Here is a 12253-nt window from a genome sequence, read left to right on the forward strand (position 1 = left end):
CACCAGTATCCTTTTGCCACATTTGCTTTATGCCTCTCTCTTGGTTTATTTTTTTGGCCATGCCGCGAGGCTTGTGGGATCCTAGTTCCTGGACCAGGGAATGAACCCGGGCCTTCGGCAGTGAAAACACAGAGTCCTAACCACTGGACCGCCAGGGAATTCCCAATGCCTCTCTCTTTATATAGACATTTACGGAGGAAGATTTGAAAGTGAGTCAGAGATATGACACTTCACCCAAAATGTTTCAGCCTGTATCTCTCAAGAGCCATGACTTTTTTCTACGATGTAGGACCTGTCTAATCACAATGCTGTTATCACATTCTAGAAACGTAATATTCATGCAAGAATATTATCTAAGATTAAGTCCATAGTCTAATGATCCCAGCTGACCCCAGATATCCTTTATACCTGTTTTTTTTTCTTGTCTGCTTGTTTAAAATCCAGTCCGGGATCACGTGCTGCCTTTAGTTGTCAGATGTTGCTATGGTCTGAATGTTTGTGTGCCCCCCCCCTCCAATTCATATATTGAAACCCTAACCGGGAAGGTGATGGGGAAGGTCCCTTCCACCATGTGAGGACACAGTGACACAGTCTGCACACAAAAGAGGCCCTCACCAGAACCCAATCGTGCTGTCGCCCTGATCTTGGGCTTCCAGGCTCCAGAACTGTCGAGAAATAAATATCTGTTGTGTATACGCCACCCAGTTCTTGGTATTTTGTCACATCAGCCCACACGGCGGAAGACAGGTGTCTTTGGTATCTTTTGACTTGGGTTCATTCCTCGGTCTGTCTTTGCGTTTCAGGACAGGAACATTTGTGGAGGACAGGGAAGGCGTTTTGTAGAACGTCCCACATTCCGGGTTTATTGGCTGTTTCCAGATTAGATCAGGTTCTTCATTTTGGTGGGAATACCCCAGCGGTGAGGCTGTGGCCCTCTAGGAGTCTCACATCATGGCCATGGGGTGGCAGTTTAATATCTGATGCTGAGTCGGAGCCCGTGGTGAAGGTGGTGTATTAGTCAGCTCGGGCTGCCATAACAAAATACCACAGACTGCGTGCCTTGAACCACAGGAATTTATTGTCCCACAGTTCTGGAGGCTGGAAGTCCAAAACCGAGCTATCGGCAGGGCTGGTTTCCTCTGAGGCCTCTCTCCTGGGCTTGCAGACGGCTGCCTTCTCGCTGTGTCCTCACTTGGTCTTTCCTCTGTGTCAGCACTGGTGTCTCTTTGTGTGTCCAAATTACCTCTTCTTATAAGGCCATGAGGAGACTGGATTAGGACCCACCCTAAGGCCTCATTAATTTACTCACCTCTTTAAAGGCTCTATCTCCAAATACAGTCACATTCTGAGGTACTGGGAGCTGGGGCTACAACATATGAATTTTGGGGGCGTGCAGTTTAGCCCATAACAGGGAGTGACCACCATTGAAAAGGTATAGCTTTCCCTTTGTAATTAGTACATTACCTGTGGGGTGATACTTTGAGGCTGTGTTTTCCCCAACTTTTTATTTCTAAGTCTTTCCAGGCAGTTATTCTAGCTTTGTGTTGGTTTTGATTTCAAAGAGTCAGAACAGTAAATGTCCAACAATAGGGGGTGACCTGACTCCAAATTTCGATTTAGTATTTTCATCCCCATCTTTTAGAGGAGGAAACTGAGACTCAGAGAGTGTAAGTTACTTGCTCAAGGGTACACAGCAAATTCATTGTAGTAATTACTGCCATTTACTAAGTGCTCTTGTGTGCCAGGTACTTAGTACCTATTTTACGGATAAGGACGGTAAGACCAGAGAGGTTTATCACACAGATGGCCAGTGGTAGAGCCTGGTTTGGTACCAGGTCTGACTGACTTCAAGGCCTAATGTCTATCCACAATCTCGCATGACATCTCAAAGATGAAAAGCTTTCGTGACTTCCCTGGCGGTCCAGTGGTTAAGACTCCGAGCTTCCACTGCAGGAACTGCAGGTTCGATTCTTGGTCAGGGAGCTAAGATCCCACATGCCGCATGGTGCAGCCAAAAAAAAAAGGGATGAAAAGCTTTCAGCCTTGCAGTCTTCATGACTCCTGAGACTGTTGACTCTGAGCTTTTCAGAATCTCCTAATGTTACATCAGGGAGCTGGTTAAACTAATGGTTTTAACCCATCTGACTCAATGAAATTTGTCTACTCAATATAAATTGTCTACTCATAATCATCCCTGAAATCCATAATGCCCCAACTTTAGTATGAAGGAGAAATAAAAGGAAAATTATACAGCCTATACAAGCACATTTATTTCAGTATGTAAATGCTTGGGCACAGCCTCAGGGAAATGAAAACAAAGTAGCAGTTGCTTTGGATCTCATTAATACAGCAGCATGAATGCAGCCCGACCCAGCGTGGTGGACTTGGCTACTTAAATGCCACACGTCCAGCGTGGCCATAGGTGACAGGATTTTCCAAAATGATGAACAATTGGGAATTCCCTGGAGGTCCAGTGGCGCAGCAAAAAAAAAAAAAAAAAAAGCCACCAAAGTGGTGAACAATTCTCAGTTCAAATGAAACCAGTCTTCTCTCAATTAACATGGTGATTGCAGTCCTTGAAAATTCAGTGTATTTGAAAGTTATGGGAAAAAATACTGTACATGTAAAACGGAAGGAGGCTCTGGGTTCCGACCATTTAAAACAGGTTTGTCACTGATGTGAATGTTGGCGGGACATTCAGAAGTCTTGCAGGACTTGTGTGGGACTGTCCTGGTATTGCAGGCTGTGTAGCACCTGCGGCCCTGTACTGCCTGCTGTGGGTCCCGATCCCAGTGTCAACCAGAATGGTCCTCAGTATCCCAAACGCCCCCTAGAGGGCAGTACTCCCTCACTGAGACGCACCTGTTCATTGTATTTTATAGGCACCAGCTTTACACTTTCGGAGCAGGCTTTAGTGGTTCTTTCATACCAGTTAGGGCCCTGTGAGTGACCCAGGAAAGCCAAGCGGCCACGTGGGTCTGGGCCCTGTCTCAAGGGGCTAGTTTCTATCTGCTGCCCCACGTGGCTGCTGAGTAGAAGTCCAGCCCCAGTTGCCATAACTTCCCTTTTAAAAAAGAGAATCTGGAAATCTGGAATAACGTGATGTCTCATACTTTTAAAATGTAAGCTCCAGATTTTCCCCAACTTTTTAAAAAAATTATTTTATTGAAGTATAGTTGATTTACAATGTTGTGTTAAGCTCTGCTGTACAGCAAAGTGATTCAGTTATACATATATATATACATTCTTTTTCATTTTCTTTTCCATTATGGTTTATCACAGGGTATTGAATAGAGTTCTCTGATATACAGTGGGACCTTGTTGTTTATCCATCCTGTATAAGAGATTGCATCTGCTAACCCCAGACTCCCAATCCTTCCCTCCCCTACCCCGCCCCAACTTTTTATTCTAAAAAAAAAATCCTTTAAATCTTTTTTTTCTAGGTTTTTTGTTTGTTTGAGGTATAACTGATATACAAACAATGCATGTATTTAATGTACACATTTTGATGAGTTTAGATGAAAAAAATTTTAATCTCCAGAAAAATTAAAAGAAGAGTACAATAAGTACCTGTGTACCCTTCACCTATATGTACCAGTTGACATTTTGCCCCATTTGCTATATCTGTCACTCTCTCTCCATACACACAACACACACATACACGCATGCACAGCGCTCACACACACACACAAATACACATTGTGTTTTTTGCGGACCCATTTGCAGATGAGTTGTAAATAGCATGTTATTTCACCTCTACATACTTCAATGGGCATCTCCTAAAAATAAGCTCCTGCATGTCTAGGACACTCATTACCATCCCTAGGAAAATTAGTAATATTCCATAATATCATCTAATATACAGTCCGTACTTAAATTTCCCAATTGTCCCCCAAATGTGTGTTTTATAATTGTTCCCCCCCCAATCCAGGATCCAATCAAGGATCCTATGTTGCATTTGGTTATCATGTCTCTGTAGGCTCTCTCGTCTTTTTTTTTTTTTTTTGAAATTGAGTTATATTTGATCAAATCTTAAGTGTATAGCTCTAGGAATTTTGACATATATATATACACTGTGTAACTACCAGCCAGGTCAAAATACATTTTTTGTTCTCTTTTAACACAAAATATGACACCCATCTTTTTATTGTCTTTCGTGACACTAATATGTCTGACCAGATGACCACAATTTGGGCTCTTCTGATGTTTCCTCCTGATTAGATTCCGGTGATGCACTTCTGAAGGGGCTGTCATAGAAGTGACGTGTTCTTCCCAGTACATCCCATCAGGGGATGCCTGTGTTACTTTGGCCCCGTAGTGGTGACGCTGACCTTGATCATATGGTTAAGGTGGTGTCTACCGGGTCTCTCCACAATTAGTATGTAATCTGTGGGCTGTACTTGGAGACCTTGCGTGCATGCAGTTTTTTTAAAGTCGAGTGGCGAAAGAAAGCACATCTGTGGGGCAGCTCTCATGTTATGAGGCCCCCAGTTTGGAAGCCTCCAGTTTAGGATCCCGGAGGCGTCTTCAGCAAACATTCCTCCATCGTCGGGGGACAGGGGAGGGGCGGGGAGCTACCAAAGGAGGCTCGGATGGGTGCAGATGTCTGCAAAGGGACCCCAAGAGCACCTGTCTTCCTGCAGCTCCGGGATTGTGGAGGGCTGCGGGAGGTGGAGGTGACCGCGTGCCTGGTGTGGAAGGACTGGCCTCACCGCGTTCACCCTCACAGCCTCGTGGGGAAAGACTGCACGGACGGCGTCTGCAGGGTGCGGCTCCGGCCTCATGTCAGCCCCCGGCACAGGTACCTGAGCCCTGACCCCTCACCCTTGGTCACGGAGATTTTGAGGGGCTGAGGATCACCCCGGAAAACCTTAAGAGCAGGGACAGCTTAGCCAGACTCTCCCCACTGCATCTCCTAGATGGGGAAACCGAGGCCTGGGGGCCATGGAGGGTCTTACCTAGGCCTGGAACCCTGCCGCACACGCATTCACACGCATTATATTTATCCCCATTTTGTAGAGGAGGAAACTGAGGCTCAGAGAGGCGAAGGAGCCCAGATAGCCAATGGCAGAGCTGGAATTTGACTGCAGACCTGACTTAGCTGCAAGTCCCATTCTTTCTTTTGCTTTATAATTTATATGTTTTTAATTTAAAAATTTAAAGGTTCAGAAAGGGTGTGCAATTAAAAATAAATTTCCTTCCATCTTTGGTCCTCTGGCCACCAGTGCCCCTTTCTGGAGGCAGCTAAAGATATGCTGTGCATATTTTTTTTTCCTTCCCTTATGAATGGTAGCAGACATTTGCACCTTGTTTTTATGTTCCAGTACATCTTAGAGATAATTCCTGTCAGTACATTTAGAGCTGTCCTATCCTTTTTATTGACTGCATAGTATTCCAATGTATGGATGCACACAATTAATTAACTCCCTATGAATGGGCACCCACAATGGTTCCAATCTCTTGTTGCTCTATTACTAACTGTGCTTCAGTGAACAGCTTCACATATATACTCTTTCTTCTGCAGGATGAATTCCTAAAAATGAAATTGCTGGCCCCAAGTCTGTGCATTTATACTTTTAGTGATTTATAAACTTAGTGAAAATGTCAGCTCCATGAAAGCAGGGATTTTATCTCTTTTGTTCCCCACTGTATCCCCCAGTGCCTAACACAGTCCCTGGCACACAGTAGGTGCTCAGGAAATGTTGGTAGAATGAATGAATACTGCCATGTTGTCCTCCAATATGTGATTGCTGGGGCAATTTACAGTCCCGCCAGCAATGGGTGAGAGTGCCTGATTCTCCACAATATCACCAGCAGAGGGTATTGTCAGACGTTTTGATCTCTGCTGTTTTGATGAGTTTTTAAAAAAATTGGCATCACATTGCTGTTTAATTTGCAGTTTTCTTATTATAAATGAGGTCAACAGGTGCTTTCCTGTGGTAAAGATAAGTTCTCTCAAGAATTCTCCACACCCCTGAAGGGTTTGAACCCCAGGCCCCTCCCAGTGCTGGGACCCCTGGGCCTGGGGGGCTTCAGCCTCTGAGACTGTGAGCCCCGAGACAGCATCTACCAGAGCCGTCCTGTGGGTTAGGGCTACACCTGCACCCTCAGGATTACCTCCCTTCCCCCCTTCCCCCTGACTCAGCTTTAACAACCTGGGCATCCAGTGTGTGAGGAAGAAGGAGATCGAGGCCGCCATTGAGCGGAAGATTCAGCTGGGCATCGACCCCTACAATGGTGAGTCCCCACGCCTAGCCTCAGCATTCCGTCCTCCCAGACCCCTCGCCCCCTCTGCCACCCCTGTCCCCTCGCCTTCTCCAGTATCCCCCATCGCCACAGCCCCATCCCTTCCCTGTCCCCTGTCCCCCAACCAGGGTCTCCACCCCCCACACTCAGCCTTCCCATATCTCTCCCACAGCTGGGTCCCTGAAGAACCATCAGGAGGTGGACATGAATGTCGTGAGGATTTGCTTCCAGGCCTCATACAGGGACCAGCAAGGACAGATGCGCCGGATGGACCCTGTGCTCTCTGAGCCCGTCTACGACAAGAGTGAGTCGAGGGTGCTGTTCCATTTGGATTGTCTTTGGCTGCGGGTACCAGAAAGCCCCACATACAATGGCATGAACAAACAGGGAGTTCTTTTTTTTTTCTCAGTTATTAAGGCTGTTCCTATTGCTTCAGCTGCTCAGCTATATCTGGGTGCTGGTTCAGCAGCTCTGTGATTCTCTTGGGCTTTCCCTCATGGTCATGAACTGGCTGCCATAGCTCCAGACATCATGTCTGTGTTCAAGGCATGATGGGCAGTGACACTCTGTGTGGTGTGCAGGCTGTACACTGCCCAATTCTAGGGGTCAGCATTTACTAGGTAGCCTCTGGGAATGGGGTTTTCTGGTGTTGCAGAATGCACAACGAGTACAACTATACTAGGCAGCCCTTGAGAAGAGGCAGCATGAGTAATAATCTCTCTCTCTTTCATAGAGAAAATAATATATTCCTCAGAATCACCCTGGTAGACATTTCCTTATGTCTCATTGGCCAGAACTTGGTCCCACGACCACCCTTAGTTGCAAGGGAATCTGAGAAAGCAAGTATTTAGGTTTTTCATCCTCTATAGAGGGGTACAGGTATGGAAGAGGAGATTGGGAATGGCTGTTAGATTTTAGCCAGCCTACAGTGACTGCCACAAGCATCAAAATGGGCAGGGATATTAATTCAATCAGGACTTTTATGGGTGCAAGAGATAGAATCCCAACTCAAATAAGGAAAAAAAGAAGAATTTGTTCCATTAACTAAAAATATCCAGAGGTAGCACAGTGCTTCAGGTCTGGCTGCATCTAGGTTCTCAGTGATGTCATTAGGGATCTCTTTCCATCTCTCAGCCATGCTTCCTTTATGTTAAGAGTCACTGTTGGCAGGGCCCTCCCATGCAGGGGCAAAATAACTGTATGCAGCTCTAGTCTTACATCCTACCAGCATGACACTTCTCCCCTGCTCCCAAAGAGAGATTCTCTTACTCAGTATTTTTGCTCAGAGTCCCAGGGCTGTCTCTCATTGGCCTAGTTTTAGTCATGTCCTCCTCTCTGACTAATCAGCTGCAGCCAGAAGGAGGTGATGCTCTGACTGGCCAGGTCTAGGGCAAATGATCACTTCTGAGCTGGGAGTGGGCTCCGCCCTACCCAATCCCCATGACTGAGGTGGGGGGTGGTTCCTTAAAGGAAAACTGGGGGGTGGCTGTTAACAGAAGGGCCAGGACTACTAGACTGGCAAAACAACATGTGTCCACTACAAGTTTCAGGCCATTAGCCCTCATCTAAGACTCATCCCTGACTCCTGACCCCACCAACCCTGAGGTCTGAGGGTCTCCCTTATTGGGCAGACACTCACCGGACCTCAGCACGGAGGACTCATGATCGTCCATTAACCCCTTCTGCCTGGGCATCTTCTTTTTCCACCTGGACCACAGGTTCCAGAAGGGTCAGGCACCCTGGCTTCTCCATTTCCCACCTCTCCACACCCCAGGGTGGGCACCCATGGGGTACCTGGTAAGGGTTTGATGACTGAATTCTCGTTTTTTCTGTGTGCCTCTTCCTCTCCTCTTTCCCAGAGTCCACAAACACGTCAGAGCTGCGGATTTGCCGAATCAACAAGGAGAGCGGGCCGTGCACGGGTGGCGAGGAGCTCTACCTGCTGTGCGACAAGGTGCAGAAAGGTGAGGGGCCTGGGGCAGCGAGTGGGCGGAGTGGGGTCTGCCAGCAGGGGCAGCTGGGGAGCCCGGAGGATGAGAGGGTGAAGAAGAGCCAGTTAACCAGGGGAGCCGAGTAGAAGGGTCCAGAGCTTTGGTTTTGGAGTCAGAGAGAAACAGCCAATTGATTCATTCACTCACTGACTCACTCACTCACCTGCTCACTCATTCATGAACAAAGAAGGAGGCACAAACAAACAAACAGTGCTGGCCTGCGCTGGGTACCTGGCAGGCCTTGCCATCATGAGCTCCGGGGGACTCTGGTATTAAAATCGTGGAGTTGCATAAATAAATGCTTTAGGACAGTTGGATCAGGGCTACGAATGGAGAAAATGGACGGTGTTTCCACATGATTCACATCTGTTCAAATGTCAAAACCCTTTTTCAAATAGGGTTTTTGGGTGTTTTGTTGGTTTTTAAAAAAATTTTTTGGCCCGCGCCCCCTGCATTGGAAGGGCGGAGTCTTAACCATTGGACCAATTAAAAATAGGGTTTTTTGAAAAGAAAAAACAACCCAGGATTGCCTGGGGGGAGAGCTTTCTCTTTTTTCTGTTTTTTAATATTTATTTATTTATTTGGCTGCGCTGGGTCTTAGTTGCGGCATGTGGGATCTTCGTTGCTGCATGCGGGATCTTTTTTTTTTTTTTAATTTCACATTTATTTATTTACTTTTTAAAATTTTATTTATTTTTGGCTGCCTTGGGTCTTCATTGCTGCGCGTGGGCTTTCTCTAGTTATGGCGAGCGGGGGCTACTCTTCATTGCGGTGTCCACGGGCTTCTCATTGCGGTGGCTTCTCTTGTTGTAGAGCACAAGCTCTAGGCACGCAGCCTTCCGTAGTTGCAGCACGTGGGCTCAGTAGTTGTGTCTCGCGGGCTCTAGAGCGCAGGCTCAGTAGTTGTGGCGCATGGGCTTAGTTTCTCTGCGGCATGTGGGATCTTCCCGAACCAGGGCTCGAACCCGTGTCCCCTGCGTTGGCAGGCGGATCCTCAACCACGGCGCCACCAGGGAAGCCTATGTTGCTCTTATTAAGTGCCAAACTCTGTCCTAAGCACTTTGTATGTGTCATTTATTCAATCATCTAATTGCCTAACAGTTCTATGAGATAGATTCTTTTATTCCCCTTTTACAGATGAGGAAAACGAGGCACAGAAAGATTAAGTAACTTGCTCAAGGTCACAGAGGTAGTCAGGTAGAGACAGGATTTGAATCCAGCTGGTCTGTGCTTCTGGGAGGAAAAGTAAAAAATAAAGAAAGGGAGTTGAAAAAAAATCAGGAAGACGGTGCAAAAGTAGTATCTGGAGGTAGATAATGCTGAGGAAGGGGATAGAGAGAGATGGCTGGAGGTGTTGTGGGGCACAGTTTGACTTCGTGGGGCCAGGGGGGACCGCTCTCAGGAGACGACACTGGAGTCATGAAGAATCTGTGTGGCCATGTGAGGAAGAGTGTTCCAGCAGAGGAAACAGCAAGTGCAAAGGCCCTGAGGTAGGAACAGGCCTAGTTGTTGAGGAACAGTGAAGCCAATGGGGCAGGAGGGCAGTGAGAAGGGAGGAGGATAGGAGAACATGCTACAGCCTCAGGAATCCCCCGCACAATCCTTTCTCAGGTTGTATGGTTATATAGTTAACGTCTATCTCCACCCCCACCCTCCCACCCCTGGGTTGTCTGGGCAGGACCTGGGAGGATCCTGGTGAGCAGCTGTGTCCTCAGAACCACCCAGTCCAAGGCCAAGCACACATGAGGTTCTCAGGGAAAAAAAACAAACAAACAACTTTTTTTTTTTTCCCCTGATTCTCTCTCTCTTTTTTTTTTTCTGCAAGGTTTACTCATTTTTTTTTTTAATGGTTCTCAAACCTAGATGATCTTCAGAGTCACTTTTATTTTTATTTATTTATTTTTTTAATTAATTAATTTTTTTTTTTTTTTTGGTTGTGTTGGGTCTTCGTTTCTGTGCGAGGGCTTTCTCCAGTTGCGGCAAGCGGGGGCCACTCCTCATCGCGGTGCGCGGGCCTCTCACCGTCGTGGCCTCTCTTGTTGAGGAGCACAGGCTCCAGACGCGCAGGCTCAGCAGTTGTGGCTCACGGGCCCAGTTGCTCCGTGGCATGTGGGATCTTCCCAGACCAGGGCTCGAACCCGCGTCCCCTGCATTAGCAGGCAGATTCCCAACCACTGCACCACCAGGGAAGCCCCCTGCAAGGTTTACTCTTAAAACAAAACATTTTAACCATTTTAAAGTGTATACTTCATTGACATTTAGTACATTCCCAAGGTTGTGCCAACACCACTCTCTGGTTCCGGAACATTTTCATCACCCCAGAAAGAAACCCAGTACCCATTAGGCAGTGACTCCCTACTCCCCTCTCTTCCAGCCTCTGACATCCACCAGGCTATTTTCTGTCTCTATGGATTTACCTATTTTGGGCATTTTATATAACAGAATCATACAATATGTGGCCTTTCATGTCTGGATCCTTTTACTTAGCGTAATGTTATGAAGGTTCATCCATGCTGTAGCAGGTATCAGTGCTTTGTTCCTTTTTATGGCTAATATTCCATAGATGGATATATCCCATTTTGTGTATCCATTCATCAGTTAATGGGCATTTGGGTTATTTTCACCTCTTGGTTATTATGAATAGTGTTGTTTTAGACATTTGTGTATCAGTTTTTGTTTGAACACCTGTCTTCAATTCTTTTGGATATGTACCCAGGAGTGGGAGGTTCTTATAAGATTTTGAATGAATGGGCAAATGGTTATTGGGTGGCTCCTCTGTGCTGGGTTCTGTGCTAGGCAGTGGTGGGACACAGCAGTGACAGAGACAGGCCCAGCCTCTGCCCTCACAGGGCTCTCAGTTCAGAGGGACGTAGGGAAAGAAAGACAAATTACAAATGTGAGTAATGCTGAGAGGGAAGAAAACAAAGTGCTGAGATTGAACAACAGGAAGTTCAGACATGGTCCGGGCATCTGGGAAGGCTTCCCAGAGGAGGTGATATTTGAGCTGAAATCTGAGGAATGCCAAGGAGGCTGTTAGGAGCCTGGGAATTGCGGTCAGGGCAGGGAAACTGTTCCTGCCCTGGGTGAATGATTCGAGGTACATGTGAGTCCTGTTCCATTATTCACTCACTGACTGATCTCGGGCAGGTGACTTCACCACCCTGAGCCTGTTTCCTCATCCCTAAAATGAGCTGGTGTTAGGATGAGATGGGATCCCACGTACCTAAAAACTACACTACAGAGAGTTAGCATTTACTGAAGATTTCCTGAGTGCCAGACCTGGAGCTAGTATTTTGCATAATACTAATAAAAACTATCATACTTAACATGGACTTAGGAGCACCTATTATGTTACGCCCTTTTCTAAGCCCTTTTCTTGGAGTGACTCATTTAATCTTCCTAACAACTCCTGTGAGGTGAGTACTATGACTTTCCCTCTTTAAGGTGAGGAAACTAGGCCCAGAGATATCAGTAACTTCCTCAAGCTGTAAGAGCTGGTGGTGAAGAGCTCTAGCCTGCCTGGATTCCCATCTTGGCTCCACCACTTGCTGACTGTGACCTTGGACAAGTGACTTAACCTCCCTGTGCCTTTGCTTTCCCCTCAATATAATGGACTTCCTAAAGGTAGTTTTTTCATAGGATTGTTATGTGTCTTAGAGGCAAACCATGTCTGTTCAACACATATAAAGCCTCAGTATATGGAGTTAGTGTGATGAGAGGCAATGCAATAAGACAAGAAAAAGAAATAGTAGGCAGAGTAGCATACTGAATCCCGACTAATCTGCTACCAGCTGTATGACCTGGGGTTAGTCTCTTAAACCCTCCAAGCCTCGGTTTCCCCATCTATGAAGTGGGTGTCTAGAAAAGAGTTAACATAGCAGGTCTGAGACTGTTAGCCTTTGGAAGCCCAGTTTACAAGGTTGACCCTTGGCTGGCTTTTGGGAACTTTGAGAGGGCTCCTACCATTCCCTGACTGTTAAGAGTGGCTCACTGTACCTAAACCGTACAAACAATAT

The 12253-nt window shown here is 46.6% G+C and overlaps 1 protein-coding gene across 1 annotated transcript in view; it reads left to right on the forward strand.

The window, feature by feature from the left end:
* The window catches only part of RELB (RELB proto-oncogene, NF-kB subunit), a 29431-nt gene that overhangs the window by 10922 nt on the left and 6256 nt on the right, over positions 1–12253 (forward strand). The window contains exons 3-6 of the mRNA XM_057534991.1: positions 4644–4801; positions 6146–6237; positions 6419–6550; positions 8106–8210. Coding sequence (XP_057390974.1) covers positions 4644–4801; positions 6146–6237; positions 6419–6550; positions 8106–8210 — 487 coding nt within the window. The remainder of the gene's footprint in view (positions 1–4643; positions 4802–6145; positions 6238–6418; positions 6551–8105; positions 8211–12253) is intronic.

This window comes from Balaenoptera acutorostrata, chromosome 19 (assembly GCF_949987535.1).
Source record: "Balaenoptera acutorostrata chromosome 19, mBalAcu1.1, whole genome shotgun sequence".
NCBI classification, from domain to species: domain Eukaryota; kingdom Metazoa; phylum Chordata; class Mammalia; order Artiodactyla; family Balaenopteridae; genus Balaenoptera; species Balaenoptera acutorostrata.